The sequence below is a fragment of the Hyperolius riggenbachi genome, chromosome 12 (genome assembly GCF_040937935.1).
Source record: "Hyperolius riggenbachi isolate aHypRig1 chromosome 12, aHypRig1.pri, whole genome shotgun sequence".
NCBI classification, from domain to species: domain Eukaryota; kingdom Metazoa; phylum Chordata; class Amphibia; order Anura; family Hyperoliidae; genus Hyperolius; species Hyperolius riggenbachi.
In genome coordinates, this window is record NC_090657.1 from 62684801 (window position 1) to 62706798 (window position 21998).

A 21998-nucleotide genomic window follows, 5' to 3' on the forward strand; every position below is an offset into this window, starting at 1 on the left:
AGAGTCATGTGAGCCGGTCAGGAGCCAATGAAATCGGCTCCTGACCGGCTCACATGACTCTGCCGTCATAGAGACAGGCAGAGCCTGTGAGATGCGGCACGATCAGTGGGTAGCGGCGGAAACGGCGGATGCGCGCTGCGGACAGTGATTGAAATATACGCCCTGCCAGCCAAAAGCCCACCAAAACAGGGCGTAGGTTTCAATCACTGCGGTCCTTAAATGGTTAAGAAATGATGGAATCAACCAGATATCAATAAAAACAGTCGACCCATGTATGGCCACCTTTACTTTGATGAATAACCACTGCTTGGTCTCCTCAGTGTTTGCGATGTCGGAGCTTGCTCACCAGGGCCCATCTCCTGAGGGCTGAAAGATGAAGATTTCCGGCATTGGCCCGACAAAGATCTGCTTCCTGCTGTCCGTGTTGGTCTGCTTTGTCTTCTTCCTCCTGCTTCCGTGGAGGCAGCATGGTCTTCCAAAGCTTCACCCGCTTCTGTCCTGTGACCCCTCCTGTGCCAGCAGCTTCCTGGAAATGTCGCGGCAAGTCACCAGGAATTACCATGCAGCGCCCAATCAGAACAGCAGCTTCCAGGCAGGGAGAAGACGTCAAGCAGAACCCCACCAGAATGCTAAACCGATGGATGAGTCTCATGAAAAGGGAGACCTTCGGGTAGATGATTTATTTATTGCAGTTAAAACCACAAAGAAGTTTCACAAGACTCGTATCAACCTTCTCCTGCAAACCTGGATCTCCCAAGCCAAGGAAGAGGTGAGAAACACAGTGATTTTAGGATAATTACAGTGATTTTTAGGATAAATTCCCCCAGTGCCGCTATAACCATAATTAAAGAGGAACTCCAGTGAAAATAACATCATGGAAAAAAAAACTGAATTTTTACAATAATTACTGCATTTATAAATGATTTAGTCAGTGTTTTCTCAATGTACAATATTTCCTCTCCTTGACTTACATTCTGACACTTATCACATGGTGACATTTTTACTGCTGGCAGGTGATGCCACTGGAAAAATAACAAAGAATATATCTGCACTATTGTCTCACCAGTGTGTGCCAAGGCTGTAATTAATAATACGCACAACAAAAAGGATTTCAGCCATTACAAACTAGCACTACACCAAATGTATATGCAAATGTACAAAATATTTATTAGTTAATATGCATCACTACAAAACATGATAAAAAAACAATTAAAAAGCAGAAGAGTGCCATACTCACAAGCATAATATATTCATTAATGGAAACCTATCATGAAGAGTAAATATAGTATGTAATAGCAACCAAGATGCTCAAAATGAGAGCCCTCTTGGGCTAAGAACCCGGGTTGTTTAAGAAGTGCAATTCTTAAACAACAATTGTGGCAAATGCAACAGGCAAACCTAGAACAATTGATTGAAATAACCCAGCAAAAACTTAACAGTAATGAGTGAACACAGACGTGACCATAGTGAGACTAGATAGAGGTAAGATAGCCGTGATACTTAGCCGGGCCAAGAGATAGAGAGTAGCTGTGGTATAGAGCTAATGGGAGCCACCGGCGGACTGCTCCACCGGTATCGCGGCCATCACGCCGCTTTTTCAGAGAGCGCGGGGATCTGAGATGTCACTGGAAAGAACATTTTGTTGCAGTTGGAAACAGCTGTTATTTCCCACAATGCAACAAGGCTCCCACAGTGTGATGTCAGCACCATGGTCCTGACATCACACTGTGGGAGGGGTTTCACCACAATACCAGCCATACAGAGCCCCCTGATAATCTGTTTGAGAAAAGGAAAATATTCCGCATGGGAAAGGGGGTATCAGCTACTGATGGGGATGAAGTTCAATGCTTAGTTACGGTTTCTCTTTAACATTATAGTCTTGAGGTGCCCAAGTCAGGTGCTACGGGGGGGGGGGGGGGGGGAGGGGGAGGGGGTCAACTCGGGTTTTCTGCCTGGTTCACATTTGTAGTAAAAAAAAATGATCAGTTTGGCTCATTGGGGGCAGCCATCATTCAACTTTGTATTTGAATTTGCCGCCTCTGGGACTCTTTTTAACTTTTTTTATTTTCTCTCAGGAAAGCTTTAAGAACGGGATGAATCTAAATAAAAAAATAGACCCATGGCCGATGGATTGGCTGTAGAAACAATATCCTTTTCACACGGCATGTAGAGTTTGTGAAACTTAAACTGTTTGTTTGTGTTTCAATCAGACATTCATATTTACGGATTACGAAGACCAAGAGCTGCGTAAAAAAGCAGGTGAGGCCTAACTGCGGTATGTTTTAACCAGTTCACCCCCAAGGGTTTTTAACCTAACGGACCAGAGCAATTTTCAGTTGTCAGCGCTCCTCCCTTTTATTCCCTAATAACTTTATTACTACTTATCACAAGAAAATGATCTATACCTCGTTTTTTTCGCCACCAATTAGGCTTTCTGTGGATAGTACATTTTGCTAAGAATTTTTTTTATTCTAAATGCATTTTAATGAGAAAAACAGAAAAAAAAGTTGAGTTCAGCCTTTATAGTTTTAAAATTAAACATTCTCCTGTGGATAAAACAAACACGTTTTATTTGCCCAGTGGTCCCGATAATTAAACCGTTTAGATTATGTCCCTACCACAATGTATGGCGACAGTATATTATTTTGAAATATAAGTGGTTATTTTTCTGTTTGTTCTGGCCATAATTACAAGCCCCTATGTAATAAATTAAAATTAATTTTCCTCCATAAAATATAGAATAAAAAAAGCTGAGTCCCTAAGGCAACTATTTATTTATTTTTTTTAAGCTGATTTTTTTTTATTTACAAGTGTTTTTTTTTTTTGGGGGGGAGGGTTGGAAGTGTAATTTTATTAATGATGTGTATATACTTGAAAATGTATGTATTTTGTAGGTGTAATATACTTTTTGGCCACAAGATGGCGCTAGTGAACACTCATAGGACGTGTTCACTTTTTTTTTTTTTTTTTTTTTTTACACTTTATTAAACTGTTACATTTCCTGTTTATGTGAATGGACGTATCCGCTGTTCGCGGTCACGTCCATTCACTCCAGGCACTGCGATTGGGTAGAGGACTGTTCGGTCCTCTTCCCCAATCACCCAGCACGGGATCCCGACGGTAATGGCGGCGGTAGCGGCGGACACACGGCGGTAGCAGCGGCGGGAATGCGCGACGTATTAAAACGTCATGTTGCTGTTAATAGCGGTAAGCATGACGTTTTAATACGTTAGGATGGCGGTAAATGGTTAAATTGAAGCACACCTGAACTGAGAGGTATATGGAGGCTGTCATATTTACCGTATTTCCAGGCCATAAGACGCACTTTTTCTTCCCCAAAATTGGGGGAGAAAAGTCAGTGCTTTTTATAGTCCGAGTAATACATTCGGACCAACCGTTATCTGGCTTCCCCATGTACATTGCCCAACATCTACTGCCACTGGGCCGCACTCAGCTGCAGGGTAATATGCATGGGGGAATGGTGTGGTGCGATTGTTCTGCCCTGGGTTCTCCTGTTGCAGGGCAATCGCCCCAAAAGTCTGAAGTTTTCTGAGGAGCTTAAAGTGGACCAAGCATCATTTTTAACTCCCAGGGCAGCTCTATAGCAAATTAAAAATGCATTCTAAAGATGTGGTGTATTATTAAAAAAAAAACTTTCATTTTACCTCATCTTTTTACATTTAAGGGTTAAAATAGGCACCTCTTCCGTCCATGAAAGGACTTGGATGGAGGAGCAACAGATGATGGAAGGCAGATCATTACACTTAATTGACCACAAACAAACCCAGTCTTCCCCACTGTACTTCAACAATTAGTCACACTTAAAGAATTTCACACCTAGCCTGGATAATGGCAGTGGAAAAGTAGCAGGGGCTGAACTTCTCAAACATGGCAGCCCTATCAGCTATTTGAAGCCAGGAGCTGCTTAGATCCCTTTAAAGGGCAACTGTAATGAGAGGGATATGGAGGCTGCCATATTTATTTTCTTATATGCAATACCAGTTACCTGGCTATCCTGCAGACCCTCTGCCTCTAATACTTTTAGCCATAGCCCCTGAACAAGCATGCAGCAGATCAGGGGTTTCTGACATTGTCAGATCTGACAAGATTAGCTGCATGCTTGTTTCTGGTGTTATTCAGGCACTATAGCAGTCAAATAGATCTGCAGGATAGCCAGGCAACTGGCATTGTTTAACTGAAAATAAATATGGAAGCCTCCATATACCTCCTCGGTACAGTTGCCCTTTAAGCAGCCAAGAAACAGTGAGACAGCTTGAGATAAGGTTTTACTGCAGGAAAGTTCAAAGGGTCATCATTTCTGCTTTGTTTTATAGCTTAAATGAAAAAATGTGGATTCTAAACTGCAACTGTGACATTCTGATGCAATGTTATAAATACAGCTATATAACTGAAAATAAAAATATGAGAACCTTTTCTTTGCTACTAATGAGATAATGAATTTTAGTACAGATAATAAATTGAACATAAGTTTATTTTTGCTTCAGAATTGCTTTAAGTCTCACTGTAAGCAAGTGAATGGCTTTTGCTGTGTTCTTACAGGTCGGCAGATGGTGAACACTAACTGCTCCGCGGTGCACACCCGCCAAGCCCTGTCCTGTAAGATGGCTGTGGAGTATGACAAGTTTGTACAGTCATCAAAAAAGTGCGTGCTGTGTTATATGTTTCATAGTAATGTGACAGCACAACGAATGGAGTGTAAGACCCGGTTCACATTGCGTTTTTGAGCCTAAAGGATCCGGTGAGCGGATCCGGTCTCCGCTTCACCGGATCCGGATGGCTCGTCCGTGGCCCTGTTCACATTAGGAAAACGGATCTGATCAACGATTGATCGCATCCGTTTTCACTCGGCAATACATACCTTATCTTTATAGGCAGCCGGCAGTAGAGGCTTCCGTCTTCTTCCGTGTCATGTGACTAGTCACATGACGCGGAAGAAGACGGAAGCCTCTACCGTGGGCTGCCTATGAAGATTAGGTATGTATAAAGCCTCCCTAGCCCGCCCGGCTGCTGCACCCTCCCCTTACCCTCCCGTTGCTAGATAAGTGTCGGCCCATGCACCCATCCCCCGTGGAATGGTCCGTTTCTTCACTAGTGTGAAGAAACGCTCCGTTTCACATTGCCCCCAATGCTGCTGCATTTTTGTCCGGATCCGTTCCGCTAAGCAGAAAGGCCCGGAAAATTAGGGCCTGCAGCAATTTTTAGGTCCGGGGGCGGGAACGTACGGAACGTATCCGTACCGACGGACGCATGTGAATGGATCCATAGGTCAACATTGCATCCATTCACATCCGTTCCGTTTGTACAGTATACGTTCCGGAAAATAACGCTAATGTGAACCGGGCCTAACGGGAGTGTTTGGGAGGAGGGGTGAGGCTCTGCACTGATGCAGACACATCTCTGTAGCCTCCATTTAAAGCTAATGGGAACCGGAAAAAAAAACAAAAAACAGACAGATGCTTACCTAAGGAGAGGGAAAGCTCTGGGTCCTATAGAGCCTTCCTGTTCCTCTCATGTCCCCCTTGTTCAGAGATGTCTCCCCAGTTTGAATCTCCCTCCGCGGGAGGCTTCAGGAGCCGGAGTGCGCCAGAAAATGCTTGGCTCTGCACTATGCATGCGTGACCGTGCTATCATAGTTGCAGTATGGAGTGGACAGTCTTCGGGAGCGCTCTGGGTTGTAAAGACTTCCGAAAGCCTCCTGCGGCGGCAGAGAGCAGTATTCAACCGGTTGATCGGATACTGCTACTGGGGGTGATGGCGCTGGAACGAGGGGACCGTGAGAGGAGTGGGGAGGCTCTATAGAACCCAGAGCCTTCCCTCTCCTTAGGTAAGTATCTGTTTGTTTGGGATTTTTTTGGTTCCTGTTAGCTTTAACCACTTGAGCCCCAGCGGTTTATACCCCCCTAGTTACCAGGCCATTTTTTACAATTCAGCACTTCACAACTTTAACGGTTTATTGTCATACAACTTCGCACCCAAATGATTTTTACCTCCTTTTCTTCTCAACAGTAGAGCTTTCTGTTGGTGGTATCTGATTGCTGCTGCCAGTTTTATTTTTTTATTTTTTTTTATTGATTAAAAATCTCTTTTTTTTTAACCCTATTTCTTTTATTCTCCCCCCCCCCCCCCCCCCCCAAATTATCCCTACACTATGGCTATCATTCATAAAGCATTTCCGCATGCGGAAATGCTTAAAACAGCTGACTTTACCGAACACTCAGCAAGTTCGGCATTCATAAAGCCTCTTTCCGAATGAAAAACTGACACTACCGAGCAGAGTGATAAATCACCGCCTTGTGCGGTGATTATCGGAACAAATGTAACAAAATGGTAATTCATAAAGAATTACGCAAGCGGTATGTGGACGGGAAATACCACTCCCTCTCATGTGGCGATACTAATGTAAAGTTAATGGAGACACAGACCTCCCAGGCAGCTGCAGTAGAGCGGAACACGGAGAAATGTATCAACTCGGCTGCTTCCTGTGTCTCCGTCTGCCTACCGCCAGCCTAGTTCGGGGAATCTCCGCACTGCTATCACACCTGGATACATTTTTATGAATGCCCACCCAGAAGTCTAAAATACCGGCAGCAGTGTTTTCCCGCATTGATTCTCCTTACCGACAGCTCCTTCATGAATGATACCCAATGTTGTAAACACTACATATTACATACATAGGCATATGGGTTCAGATTGTGAGCCGTTCCTGGGGACAGTTCATTGACAAGGCTGTTGTTTGTACAGCGCTGCACTAGATCACAGCGCTGTACACATGTTTTTGGCTATTTTACATCTCTATAGCAGCCTGCCAGCTCCGATCTCGGCTGGCAGGCTGATCGTGGTGGCCCCGCTATGTTTACTGCAGGGAACGCACACTCGAGTGCTAGTTCCCTGAAAATCGCGCCTCTTATGAGATCACACCATATGGCGTGATCGAGGAACGAAAGTGCTACTCTGTGGCTGCCATCCTGTGTTAGACGGTTCAATTTTGGGTATTCTTTAAAAAGGAACTTTACTGAAAAACAGTAGTGGGGGTAAAAAAAAGAAATTGATACATTGCAAAGTGAGAAGTTAAAAAATAGAGGATAGATCACAAAATTATTGATATTTGCAATATTGTTTGATCCACCATGAGCCTGCTGGCCATCATCTTCACAACTGGCAGACAAGAAAAAACCTAGACATCACCAACTGCCATTATCTATAACCACACCCACTAACAATGGGATAGGCTAAAAGCTTTTTTTTTTTTTGTTTGTTTTTTTAGAAAAATGCTTACCGGTATGAACAGAGGGAAAAACTGGTTGTTGGTAGTTGGAAACCACTGTTATTTCCCACAATTCAACATGGTTCACAGAAAGGAAACTATCATGACAATGATCATGACATCACACTGTGGGGAGGTGTTTCACCACATCAGCCACACAGACTCCCCCTGATTATTCGAGAAACGGTTACTATTTCTCATGGGAAAGGGGGTATTGGCTACTGATTGGGATGAAGTTTAATCCTTGGTTACAGTTCCTCTTTAAGTATGCAGCATAGGTTATATTGTTGGGATTTTCTTACAAGGTCTAACAGTCGGCACCCCTCTCTTCATCGCAGATGGTTCTGTCACATGGATGATGACACTTACCTGAACCTGCGTGTCCTGCTAGATCTGCTCTCCGCATTCCAGCACAATACAGATGTCTACGTCGGCAGACCCAGCCTGGATCATCCGGTTGAGACTTTGGACAAACTGAAAGGCGATGGTTCGGTAAGAAGACCCAGCTGAAGTGTATAGGTATCATTAAAGGACAACTGTAATGAGAGCGATAGGGAGGCTGCCATACTTATTTCCTTTTTAATGTAACACTGAAGTGAAAAAAAAGTATGATATAATGATCGGATTGTGTACATTTCTAGAGATAAGCACTACAGATGTACTGTCAGTCATTAAATATTCCACACAAAACAATGTTTTGAAAGAGTGCAGGTCTCCGAGAAAAATTCTCGAGACCCTACAGTCTATATTAAATAGAGTTCAAAGTCTATATCATAAAGAAAGTCTCTTGCGTTGTATGCGCTCTATGTAGGTATCAGCTTCACCTGGATCAAATTCTTAGTGTGATAGATAGCGCTAGCAAACAGCGGTGATCCTTCAACTCTCCCCTCGGTGGCAAGATCGGCTAAAAAAGGTGATGCGCAAGCAGCCTGACTCACCTTATCTCGTTCCAGCAATGAGCCTGCAGCCCGAGCCACCGATCCCCGCTCTGCACGCAGCCCTGTAATGCTGGTTACCCGGGTCCCGTCTTGATGACCCTGGTTACCCGGGACCCGGCTATTCAGCATCACAGGGCTGCGTGCAGAGCGGGGATCGGAGGCTCGGGCTGCAGGCTCATTGCTGGAACGAGATAAGGTGAGTCAGGCTGCTTGCTGGTCATTTATTATAGCAATTTGGCCACCGAGGGGGCTGCCTGGGTGGGGCATCTGGCTGGCCATTATGGGGGTGCGTGGACCCCTGGTGGGGGGTAAAATTGGCAGCTAGGCGGGGGGGGGGGGGGGGGGAAATATAAAATAAGATGGGCCAAATATACTAATTTTGAGTGTAGAATTTTATACTGGGGGCAGATCTGGCTATAATGGTGGGGGGCCCTAATCCTGGGTGCACCTGCTAATCCTGAGGGCACATCTGGCTATAATGGGGACCACTATTCCTGGGGACACATTTGGTTATAATGAGGGCCAGCAATCCTGGGGACACATCTGTCTATCTATACTGGGAGATGCCAAACACAGAGGACAAATCGAGCTATACTGGGGGTGACTGATATTGGGAACAGATCTGGCTATACAGGGGGCGGGGTGGATGATTCTCCGGACACATTTTGCTATCTAGACTGGGGGACATAATACTGGTGACTTGTTTTTATCTCCTGTGGCACTTTTTTTCTTTTTAAACTGAACTAAACTTTTTCCCAATTAAATACATAGAAAACTTTTTTGGTCTAGGGACAAAATACCGTACCCGCCAATGAAAGTCTAGTTTGTCCTGAAAAAAACGATACATACAGGATCTTCTTAAAAAATTAGCATATTGTGATAAAGTTCATTATTTTCTGTAATGTACTGATAATCATTAGACTTTCATATATTTTAGATTCAAATACACACAACTGAAGTAATTCAAGCCTTTCATTGTTTTAATATTGATGATTTTGGCATACGGCTCATGAAAACCCAAATTTCCTATCTCAAAAAATTAGCATATTTCTTCCGACCAATAAAAGAAAAGTGTTTTTAAAACAAAAAAAGTCAACCTTCAAATAATTATGTCCAGTTATGCACTCAATACTTGGTCGGGAATCCTTTTGCAGAAATGACTGCTTCAATGCGCCGTGGCATGGAGGCAATCAGCCTGTGGCACTGCTCAGGTGTTATGGAGGCCCAGGGTGCTTCGATAGCGGCCTTAAGCTCATCCAGAGTGTTGGGTCTTGCGTCTCTCAACTTTCTCTTCACAATATCCCACAGATTCTCTATGGGGTTCATGTCAGGAGAGTTGGCAGGCCAATTGAGCACAGTAATACCATGGTCAGTAAACCATTTACCAGTGGTTTTGGCACTGTGAGCAGGTGCCAGGTCGTGCTGAAAAAAGAAATCTTCATCTCCATAAAGCTTTTCAGCAGATGGAAGCATGAACCCACTTTTGAACCAGAAACAGCGGCAGAAGCGCCTGACCTGGGCTACAGAGAAGAAGCACTGGACTGTTGCTCAGTGGTCCAAAGTACTTTTTTCGGATGAAAGCAACTTTTACATGTCATTAGGAAATCAAGGTGCCAGAGTCTGGAGGAAGACTGGGGAGAGGGAAATGCCAAAATGCCTGAAGTCCAGTGTCAAGTGCCCACAGTCAGTGATGGTCTGGGGTGCCATGTCAGCTGCTGGTGTTGGTCCACTGTGTTTTATCAAGGGCAGGGTCAATGCAGCTAGCTATCCGAAGATTTTGGAGCACTTCATGCTTCCATCTGCTGAAAAGCTTTGTGGAGATGATTTCATTTTTCAGCACAACCTGGCACCTGCTCACAGTGCCAAAACCACTGGTAAATGGTTTACTGACCATGGTATTACTGCACTCAATTGGCCTGCCAACTCTCCTGACCTGAACCCTATAGAGAATCTGTGGGATATTGTGAAGAGAAAGTTGAGAGACGCAAGACCGAACACTCTGGATGAGCTTTAGGCCGCTATCGAAGCATCCTGGGCCTCCATAACACCTGAGCAGGGCCACAGGCTGATTGCCTCCATGCCACGCCGCATTGAAGCAGTCATTTCTGCGAAATGATTCCCGACCAAGTATTGAGTGCATAACTGAACATAATTATTTGAAGGTTGACTTTTTTTGTTTTAAAAACACTTTTCTTTTATTGGTCGGATGAAATATGCTAATTTTTTGAGATAGGAAATTTGGGTTTTCATGAGCTGTATGCCAAAATTATCAATATTAGAACAATAAAAGGCTTGAACTACTTCAGTTGTGTGTATTTGAATGTAAAATATATGAAAGTCTAATGTTTATCAGTACATTACAGAAAATAATGAACTTTATCACAATATGCTAATTTTTTGAGAAGATCCTGTAGATCATTTAGGTGTAGTGAGTAGGGATAAAGTTATGGCTGATTAAACAGGGAGATAGCTAAAACATCAAATTTGCTCTTGTCTATAAGGGGAAAGCAATGTCTGGATGCTAAGTGGTTAAGCAATACCTTTTAAGCAATACCAATTGCCTGGCAGACCGGCTGATCCTCTGCCTCTAATACTTTTAGCCGTAGACCCTGAACAAGCATGCAGCAGATCAGGTTTTTCTGACATTATTGTCAGATCTCACAAAATTAGCTGCGTGCTTGTTTCTGGTATTATTCAGACACTACTGCAGCCAAATAGACCAGCAGGGTTGCCAGGGAACTGGTATTTCTGAAAAGGAAATAAAAATGGCAGCCACCATATCCCTCTCGCTTCAGTTGTCCTTCAGATAGGAACTGTACTGAAAATAATGTAATGAATACAATTGCTTATTTTTTTTTTCAAGATTTCAATATTAATTCATAGATTACTCATAGATTTCTCACCCCAATTTACATTCTGAAATTTATCACAGGTGGCGACATCTTAAAGGACCACTATCGCGAAAGCCTGTAAAATGTCAAAAACATGCATATTAGATGTACATAGATCCCATAGTTAAATGCAGAATAAATTACTATTTTCCTATGTTACTGTCAGTTACAGTAGGCAGCAGAAATGTGACAAATCTGACAGGTTTTGGACTAATCCATCTCTTTATGGGGGATACTCAGGAATTCCTTTATTTTCAAAAGCACTGCTTTGGATGACAATTGCACACTCTAAGGCCCCGTTCACACTTGCGGTTCGAGTCCGCAAGTGTCCGGGGGTCCGGGGGCCGCAAAGAGACCGTACGGGTCTCTGCGGTGGCCACAAGTTGCCACCTGTTGCGGATCCGGAATGTATCAGTTCCGGCTACAATAAAGTAGCCGGAACTAGATACATTGCAGTGCCAGAAAGGCACCGCAAGCATGGGGGATACCGGCATGTAGTCCGGGCCCCCCAAGTGGCATAGGACCGGTGCTGGAAGCATCCGGTCCTATTGCCAGTGTGATGAGAAACATCCGTTTCTCATTGCACAGCATGGCCGCATGTTCGGGTCAGGATTCGGCCCGGGTCCGCAGCAGCACCGGGACGGACTGAAAAATGGAGCATGTTGGAAAAAAAGCTGGATCATCCCGGAGCTGCGTTCCCGGATCAGATCCGGATCCGGATGGTCGCACGAGTGTGAATGGATACATTGATTAACAATGTATCCATTCACCATCCGCTGTGTATGGAGCGTTCTGGGTCCGGGCAAGCCGGACCTGGAACGCTAATGTGAACCAGGCCTAACTGCCAGAATAGTGTGTGGAGGGGAAACTGGCTTCCCAGCACCATTGTAAAGGCCCATAACCAGGGAGTGCTATGTGACCAGGGTTATGTACTATACTTCCACATGTGTTCATTCATAGTTTGGATGCCTTCAGTGTGAATCTACAATGTTCATAGTCATGAAAATAAAGAAAACTCTTTGAATGAGAAGGTGTGTCCAAACTTTTGGTCTGTACTGTATATAGTGGCTGGACAGCCAATTAGGGTGATCCTCTCTCATAGGCATGAGCCTATAAGAGGTGATCGTGATCGGAGCCACTCTAGGGGACAGCTGAGTGACACAGCTGTCCCCAGTTCAGCGCTGCAGTAGATCACAGCGCTGTACAATGTAAATAGACCGCGGAGCTGAGCTCCGTCACTCAAGCGGGGATGCGCGATCCACACTGATCTCTGCCCACCGCTCTTGACGCCTTTCGACGTTAGGCAGTCCTTTGGCTGTCACTTTCCCGACGCCTATCGGCGTTAGGCGGTTGGGAAGGGGTTAAAAAGGGTATCTGAGGGATGAGATGACAGATGTAATGACATCACAGAGCACAAATGGTGCAGCTGATAATGCATAGTTGTGGAGTGATCAAAGAGAAAGGCAACCACAAAATAGGGTTGCTGTAATGGTCGATCAACCAAATAAAGCAGGCAGAGATATCAGACCTGTCAAGGCTCAGGTAGTCCCGGAAACTTCTTTGCTTGGTCGTTTTCGGATTACTCCCCAAGGGCGGGTCAAACAGTACTAGTGGGGGGTAGAGTTGCCCAAGGTTGTATAAAATTCCGTTAAACACAATAAAATGAAACTTGAAGAGGTGGCTTACCTCAATGGATGACACTAATAGTTGTTCACAACACAAGATTTAAGTTAGACAATGGTGACGCGTGTCGTGGGCTCAACCCACTTCCTAAGGCTAAATTTTCATGCTGAAACAGTAATGCAGCCCAGCTTTGATGGCCTCAAGATGCAGCGTCATTATTATTTCAGCACAAAAATTTGGACTGCAGTAGTGGGTTGAGTCCACGACACACATTGCCATTGTCTAACTACAATCTTTTGCTGTATAGAACTATTAGTGTCATCCATTGAGGTAAGCCACCTCTTCAAGTTTCATTTTATTGTTTTAAAGGACCACTATCACGAAAATCGTACAATTTAAAATACAGTACATATAAACACATACTAATAAGTATGTTTCTTCCAGAGTCCATCCCCCATGAAGAGCTGGACTAGTCCAAAACCTATTGGTTCTGTCAGATTTCTACTACCTATTGTAAGGGACAGCAACATAGTAGAGAAGTAATTTATGGCTCATTTGAATCTGGGAAAAAACACTTCTTACTTGTATATGTTTACACGCATTTTACATTTTACAGTTTTTCGTGATAGTGGTCCTTTAAGCACATTTTATATATTTCTGAAACTCTTGGGTCTCTGGTGCAGGTCATGTTATTACAATTGTTATTCGATGTGACGATGTGTCTGTGTTATTTATATATTTTTGTTTTGTTTGGGTCTCTAGTCATCCCTGAAGTTCTGGTTTGCCACGGGTGGTGCTGGATTCTGCATCAGCCAAGGCCTGGCTCTGAAGATGACTCCCTGGGCCAGGTAAATCATGATGATGCTTTTAGTAGTAGCAAGCTTTATCTATATGATACAATTTTTTTTGTACGATTCGATTCATTCCGACATGTCCCATGGGACATGTTGGATTGAATCGAATCAATGAATAGAATCACACAAAAAAATTGTATTGTGTAGATGGGGCTTTAGGGGGAAAACAATCCATACGTTGCAAAGTGAGAAGTTAAAAAGTGGAAGAAAGATCAAGAAATTATTATTTGCTGTGTAATTTGTTCATGTTGTGATCCACAATGAGCCTGCAGGTCATCATCTTTACTACTGGCAGCCATGAAAAAAAGTAGATTGCACCAACTACCATTATTTATAACCACACCCCCTAACCTTGCCATAGGGTAAAAGGTTGTTTGTTATATATACAAATGCACAGAGAGATACTGCTTGCTTGGCAAACAGTACCCCTTATGCTGGCCACACACCATACAATTTTTTTTAAATATCTGTTCATTTCAAGAATTGCAATCAATTTTTCTGACTGATTGTAACATTTCAAAAATATAACCAATGTACCACACACATGTTCATTTTTTCCCCAATTATGATAAAAATGATTGTAAATGCTGAGCAAATTGCTAGGATGTGTATATTAATAAATTGACAATCTAACACACACCATACAATCTTTTTTTTTTTTTGGGGGGGGGGGGGGGGGGGGGGGATCCAATCATATTTATTGAATTGCCGTAGAATCAGATTACTTTATTGTTTCGTGTGTGTGGCCACCTTTAGAGGGAAGCATGGTCATGACATCACACTGTGGGAGGGGTTTCGCCACAATATCAGCCACACAGATCCCCCTGATGCACTATTTGAGAAAAAGTAAAGATTTCTCATGGGAAAGGTGGTATTTAGCTATTGATTGGGATGAAGCTCAATCCTTGGTTAAAGTCCCTCTACCTTGTGTACAGGTGTCCTCTGATGTCTGCAGCTTCCTTTTTCAGCAATCTGTTGTTTCCACGCTGCAACTCCTGTTTGTCCTCTTCCCTTCTCCATAGGACAGAATATACTTGTCAGCTGGGAGCCCAGCATATACTGTATGTGTTTTGGTATATACACAGAATATACTCACAATAATATAGCTGACTTGTTAGTCAGTGTGAAATCTTCGTAGCAGAAATCTTCTTATTAAAGTTCAGTGTCTTTTACACCAGAAAGCAGTCGTTGAATGATCCATGTTGTACTACAGTACAGTACTAGTCCTGCTAATAACCTGTCTGACTGTTGCTTTGAAAGGGTTAAAAAAAGTCCACACCAAGATTGGACAATTGTTAAGTGGAAAACTGGCACCTGTGTATGAGCCTTAAGGGGCACTGTAGTATATCAGGGGCACTGTAGTATAGAAACCTTTGATTGTCAGGGAGATGCTCTTACCCAGCCATCTAGGTATCACAGTCTGACCCTGGCCCAAGCTGCTCAGATCCTTTGCTTGCTCATATTTTTTGCTTTCAACACATCACCTTGAAGAGCTACTGATTTACTGCCTAATATATCTTTTCCCTTGACCGGTGCCATTGTAAGAAGAGCGATAATGTAATTCATTTTCCCTGGCACTGGTTTCATTGCTTTGGCTGATCTGCATGTGTGATGCACAAACCAGCCAATGACAGCGCTGGAACGATAGCACCTGAAATCTGATTGGTTAGCATATGTGGTCATACATCAGGAAAATTGGTGGGCTATTGATCTTCTGATTCGATCATTATAATCGCATGAAATTCGTTGCCGCCAAGAGTATGGCCGATCGCCGATGCGACCAGTTTTGGGCTTAAATTGAAACACAAAAATTTGCTTTCCTAAAACAGAAAGAATTTGCGATAATTCAGGTTGGAGTGAGCTCGAGATGTCTCCCAGGCACCACTGCTGAATATATGCAAATTAACCATTGTACCCTTAAAAGCTAAACACACCTCCAGAACCGCTGGAATGCAATGATGTGTCAGCTTGTTAAATTGTACAGAGCCATAATAATCCAACATGCATACAGACTGTTTCGGATTGTTTGATCCTCATCAGTGCATGGCATGGATTAATTTGGCTCTATGGAGTAGGGCTTGTAAACCGAGAGGTACAGACTATGTATCGATCATGCTGAAAGATGTAGGCTGACGTGCTCGATTGGGTGTGTGGCGGCAACAGGGCGCAACCCCTGGTGTTGTCTCTCCTGGTGTAAAATTTCCCCGGTGCCCCGTGTAGTATGCTTTACCTGTTGGTGTCCGCGTTGGCCACCCTCTTTGCACATACACACGCCCCACGTTACGCTGTGTATGTGCAAGGAGGACGGAGCCAGCGGCATACAGCGCCAGGTAACCTATACTGCACGGGGGAAGGGGCCACATTCTAAATCGGGGTACAGCGCCGGGGCCAACAATGCTGCGGACTCTGGTTCACAAGATCGATTCCCAAGAGATTTTATGCTGAAATCGATCGGGAATTGGCCTGCAGTGTATCGGCAGCCGACAGATCTCTCTCCGATCAGATTTGATCAGAAAAAGATCTGTCTCTTAGTCGATCTGCCCATACATAGTCTGATGTATGGGCACCTTATGTTTACTTGTTATTACTGTGTAATCTGTTACTGCTCCCTGATTGGCTATGTATGTTCTCCCTCATATCAGCATGGGAAACTTCATCAGCACAGCAGAGAAGGTGCGACTCCCTGATGACTGCACCATCGGCTACATTATCGAGGGGCTTCTGAAGGTGAAGATGGAGCACAGTAACCTCTTCCACTCCCACCTGGAGAACCTGCAGAAACTCCCCCAGAATTCTCTGCTGCAGCAGGTTAGTGCCCACCCACCTGTGAGCCCCTCCCCAAGCAGAAAGTTAGCACAGAACTTTTTCCCTTGTCCATGAAACCATCAGTCTTTCACTTGTGGTGGGCATACATACAGTACTGGCATTGAGCTAGATCTCTACAGGGGCTTCAGGGGTGCCTCTAACTATATATGTGAGAAGCAACAAGATGATCATTTTTTCTGATTGATGCAAATTGAAATTGGACTGATCCATGTGGCAGCAACTGAATTTCATTGGTTTAATTTTAATCTGCTTACAAACTCCCTTCCCCTGATACTCTCCATGTAATTTGCTCATGTTGTTTGATCCTCCGTAAGCCTGCAGGTCATCATCTTTACTATCATCTTTATCATCTTTACTACTAGCAGACAAGAAAAAATCCAGACAACACCAACTGCCATTATCTATAATCACACCGACTAACATTGCTTGTATGCAACACGGTTCACACACAGGAAACTGTCATGGCCCTGACATCACACTAGGGGCTCGATTCACAAAGCGGTGCTAACCCAGTTAGAGACTTTAGGCGTGATAACCATTGCACCATGCTGGTGCCAGTTTAGGCATGATAAGTTTAGGTGTGATAAGTTTAGGTGTGATAAGTTTAGGCATGCTAAGTTTAGATAAGTGTAGATAGCGTGCAAAGTCTTGCACGCAAAGCAGCGCCATTAAATTCTATGCAAAGTGCACCAGACTTTGCTAGCGCAAAACTTTTGATCAGCTGTGCACTGCGGTGTTAACGCAGTTGGTGCTTAAACTTATCATGCCTAAACTTATCACACCTAAACTTAGCATGCCTAAACTTATCACACCTAAACTTATCACACCTAAACTTATCATGCCTAAACTGAGTTTAGGCATGATAAATGGCTTTTCACCAGCATGCTAACTGTTAGCACCGCTTTGTGAATCAGGCCCTAGGAGAGGGTTCATCTCAATATCAGCCATGTAGGTGTCTATTTCAAAGAAGGTAAAGATTTCTTATGGGATAGACTACTGATTGGGTTGAAGTTCAGTCCTGAATCAAAGTTCCTCTTTAAAGACAAAATGGCTGCTTTCCTAGGTGGTCTGTGGATCATGCATGCATTTTTTTGCTGTACACAGGTAACTCTGAGCTACGGAGGGCCTGAAAATCGAAGGAATGTAGTGCGTATTGCCAGCTCTTTCAGCCTGGAACAGGACCCCTCCAGGTAAGCTCTAACCTATACAAAACAAAAACATCTAGTGCAGAGGTATATATGGGTTCATGCTGGACTAGTCAGTCCCACATAGGTGCTTTTTGAATTGATCATGTATTATAACTTCTTGAACACAAAGGTAAATCATTTATATATCAGCTGAAACCTAGGCGGTTGGATAATTGTTCTAAATAAATAGTAACAAAACTGTATTATTGCAGTGTTATAGTGCCCCCCAGTGGTGTCAATCTGATATCTTTTCTTTCTTCTGCAGGTTCAAATCCATTCACTGTCTGCTCTACCCGGAAACAAGCTGGTGCCCTCAAAAAAAGCGACTTTTCTCCTGACATAATTTCCACTTCCTGTGGCTTGATTTGCCAAAACAATCTGTTTATTACCTATTAGTATTTTTACTACCGAAAATATCCGAAAGTTTCATGACTTCTCCAGCTGCCCCCTCTGATGTGATTCTTTCAGTTTAAGAGGATTTCCCCGGACCCGCACCACCACCACCACCACAAAAAGAGCTTTTGTCCTATGCCCCAGCCCCATTGTTATTCCTTATATCCAGTAGTGGTCACATAGTGATGACATTTAGGCCCGCATCATCACAAGGGCAGAGTCTCCTGCAGTGCCGTATCTGATGTGGGCGTGGTGCCAAGCCCCTCCCTTTTTGTTATACTGTGAGAAGGAGTGTTACTACAAAAGCCACTCGCCTACTCCCCTCCTTTTTCCAAAGGTTATCTCATTTCAGCACCAAGATTTTTGGGATATGCTGCAGGGCACAGTAGGAAGGAACAAGACTAGGTTGGCCAGTCCTCTCCTTGTTGTTCCCTGTAAACAGACAGTCGGATAGTAGCGCACAATCTGTGAAAGCCAGTTTAATTTCTCTTATGAAATCTTCATGTGTTTAAAAAACAACATGTCAAACAAGCTGCTGTTTTGGGAAATGCAGCACCCTTCACCAAGGTTTCAAGCCTAATGCTTGGACTGGCCCTGACTCAGCTTGGGACTGTGGAAAGTGATCTGCCTCTAAACGCAGGCTACCTGAAGTGAGAAGTATATGGAGGCTGCCATTTTTAGTTCCTTTTAAACAATACCATTTGCCTGGCAGCCCTGCTGGTATGTCTGCAGTAGCCTCTGAATCACAACAGAAACACGCATCCAGCTAACTTTGTCAGATTTGACAGAAATGTCAGAAACACCTGATATGCTGCATGCTTGTTTAGGGTCGGTGGCTAATTGTATTAGAGGCAGAGGGATCAGCAAGATGGCCAGGCAACTGGTATTGCTTAGAAGGAAATAAATATGGGAGCCTCCATATACCTCCTACTTCATATTCCTGTTAAAGGGAACCTGAAGGGAGATACACATGGAGGCTACCATGTTTATTTCCTTTTAAACAAGGCCAGTTGATCTTTCTGGCATCAGTGATGACTGAATCACACACCAGAAACAGTAATGACTGAATCACACACCAGAAACAAGCACGCAGCTTATCTTGTCAGATTTTTGTCAGAACCCTCTGATCTGCATATGCTTGTTCAGGATCTATGGCTAAAAGTATTAGAGGCAAAGGATCAGCAGGACTGCCAGGCAACTGGTATTGTTTGAGAGGTAGGATGACAATTTTATTTCCTTTTACTTAAAGGACAATTGCAGTCAGCCATATTTATTTCCTTTTAAACAAAACCAGTTGCCTGGGAGCCCTACTGGTGTATCTGGCTGCAGTAGTGTCTGAATCACACCAGAAACAAGCATGCAGATAATCTTGTCGGATCTGACAATCATGTCAAACACCTGATCTGCTGCATGTTTGTTCAGGGTCTATGCCTAAAAGTATTCGAGGCAGAGGATCAGCAAGCTAGCCAGGCAATTGGTATTGCTTAAAAGAAATATGGCAGTGTTTGTTTAATACTTTCCTTCCATATGAAGACTGACATTTAAGCACATGGTACCGGGCTGGTGCGAGAAGGACCAAAGCATTCCACTTAGAAGGCAGATCATGTGACCCCTTGAAGTGGAAGATTCCATTGATGGGTATGATGAGATTTTCAACAAGTTGAGCTGCATATTAATGTTTAAGGGGTGGAAGGAAAAAAGCCCTGGGAGGGGACTATAGCTGCAGCTTGCATGCAATATTGGTGCAGTAGGGATGTGGGTGGCGGTAACAAGCAGTCACTGCAGATGAGCACACAAAGTGACACATGGTAGTGACAGAGATCCCTTCAATGTGGGCACAGACAGGCATAAATCACCATAGACCTGCAGAGTGTGTTCACATAGACATGCCGAGCAATGCACAGCTGCAGGCCGCATTTGTATGAAGTCCAGAGCCATTCCATATATGTGAGTCGCACACCCACCCTATCACCCTATGTTATATATATATTGCCAAAAATGATCGCCAAACCTTATGGAAGAGTCTACTGGAGTGCTGCTTATTATATTGGTGACTTATTATAATGTGCCTGTGTGCTATCCCACATGAGCCTCTGCTCATACAGGCAGTGCCATGTGAGATTCTAATTTATTTAAGTTATATTTATATATACATATATATATATATTGACTGGACAGCTTTTATTGCTGTGTGCAAATAAAGGTTTGATTTTTACTCCCCTCTCATTTTTTTCGTTTGTTGTGTACATTAACCCCCTCAGTCCCTGCATTGTTAGGAGGAATAGGGCAGACTTGGCATCCCTGTAGATGTGCAGCAGGGCACGCTTGTAATTTCACCTCATTTTGTCTAGTAGTACTGGAAAAACAATAAGCCAATTGCTCAAGCAGGAGGCGGAGCATTCTAAAAAATCCTGCCTAAAAACTCTACGAATGGTCAGAAGGAAGAGGCATTTGAGCAGCTTGGGTGTTAAGAGTGTACACACATCCAGTTTTGATTGGCCGATTTTTTTCACTTCCATGTAGTATGAGGGTTTCCCTACACAATCTGCTAATCGTATTCAATGTCTGTTATGGCCCATACTCACGGGCCTCAATTTTCGCCGCAACACGCGGCGCGCACGTGTTGCAGCGACAGGTCGCCCGTGAGTATGCGGTGTTGCACGCGCGCGCACCCCGAACTGTCGCCCGTCGCTGATGTCGCCAGGCGATTGAAAGTTTCAATCGCATGGCGACAGTCGCCGCCGCAACTGTTGCTAGTCCGCGTGAGTACGCGGACTAGCGACAGCAACCTCCATTGAAGTATATGGAGCTTCCGGCGGGGGGAGGAGGAACGTCGGCGACAGCTTCCGTCGCGCCGCTGGTCCCTCTTCCGCGTGTGTACGCGGAGGGACCTGGCGAGAAGCTGTCGCCGGCCTGACGCCCACACGCTCACGTGTGCTGGCGACAGGCCACTTTTGCAGCCCGTGAGTATGGGACATTAGCCCTCATACTACATGGAGGTGGTAAAATTGGCCTGTCATTGGCCAATAAAAATTGGATGTGTGTTACAGGCTTTAGGGTTTGTTTACACACCTAATTGTGATTGGCCAATTTTACCACCTCTGTGTAGTATGAGAACTTACCTGCATCTGTTGAAAGTATTGAAAATCTATTGGCTCCTGTACTACGTGGACATGGTAAAATTGGCCAATCAAAATTGGATGTGTGTACAAACTCTATATTTGGCTCACTAACGGGCCATGAACTGCACAAGCGCAGATCGCTCCCAAGAACAGGAGTGAAGTGGGGGAGAAGGCCTGGCCGGTCCACACATGCGTAACGAAGCGACTCGGCCAGGCTTTTGGGACAGTTGCAGGTGACGGCGAGGGACAAGCAGCACTGACTGGGCTTAAGGGAGCCCCAGGTAAGTATTGTACCAGAGATACTTCTCGTCTCTGGTACACTGTAAAGTGGACCTGAACTCAGAACATCCTCTTTGCTCTAAAAGATACACAACAGCAGGGATGGGCTCACGACTAAACAGGAGTCCGTAAGGGCTCAGCTGTGCGGCTGGATGATAAGGGGTTATTTACGCACAATTCCGCCGCCCTGCCTGTGCTCCAAATAGATTGGATGCGTTGCAAGCCTCACCCAGGCGCACTTCCTGCTTCCGGCTTGAAGGAGGAAGTGCGTGTAGTGAGGCTTGCAACCATCATCCAGCCGCACAGCTGCGTCAATTACGGCTCACATTAATTACGAATTTGAGTCCTTACGGGCTCGTGATTAGTGGTGAGCCCATCCCTGCACAACGGCATAATAACCTTGAGGCTGGGTGCACACATAGCAGAAACACTAGCGTTGCGGAAAACGCTGCATTTTTGCCTCTAATGAAAGTCTACCGGAAAAAAAACGCATATAATGAAAGTCAATGGGAACGCAATGGTATGCGTTTTAAATGTGTTTTTATATGTTTTTTTTTCCCCCCAATTTTTTTAACTGTATTTTGTCCTGTTGTCTTCCAA

General features: G+C 44.2%; 1 protein-coding gene across 2 annotated transcripts in view; it reads left to right on the forward strand.

The window, feature by feature from the left end:
• The window catches only part of RFNG (RFNG O-fucosylpeptide 3-beta-N-acetylglucosaminyltransferase), a 39627-nt gene extending 19415 nt beyond the window's left edge, over positions 1-20212 (forward strand). For both annotated transcript variants that reach the window (XM_068263022.1, XM_068263021.1), the window contains exons 2-9: positions 321-769; positions 2211-2259; positions 4561-4663; positions 7624-7777; positions 13500-13585; positions 16234-16399; positions 17522-17607; positions 17870-20212. In XM_068263022.1, the coding sequence (XP_068119123.1) occupies positions 374-769; positions 2211-2259; positions 4561-4663; positions 7624-7777; positions 13500-13585; positions 16234-16399; positions 17522-17607; positions 17870-17942 (1113 nt within the window). In that variant the 5' untranslated portion in view covers positions 321-373 and the 3' untranslated portion in view covers positions 17943-20212. The remainder of the gene's footprint in view (positions 1-320; positions 770-2210; positions 2260-4560; positions 4664-7623; positions 7778-13499; positions 13586-16233; positions 16400-17521; positions 17608-17869) is intronic.
• The last annotated feature ends 1786 nt before the right edge of the window (positions 20213-21998 follow it).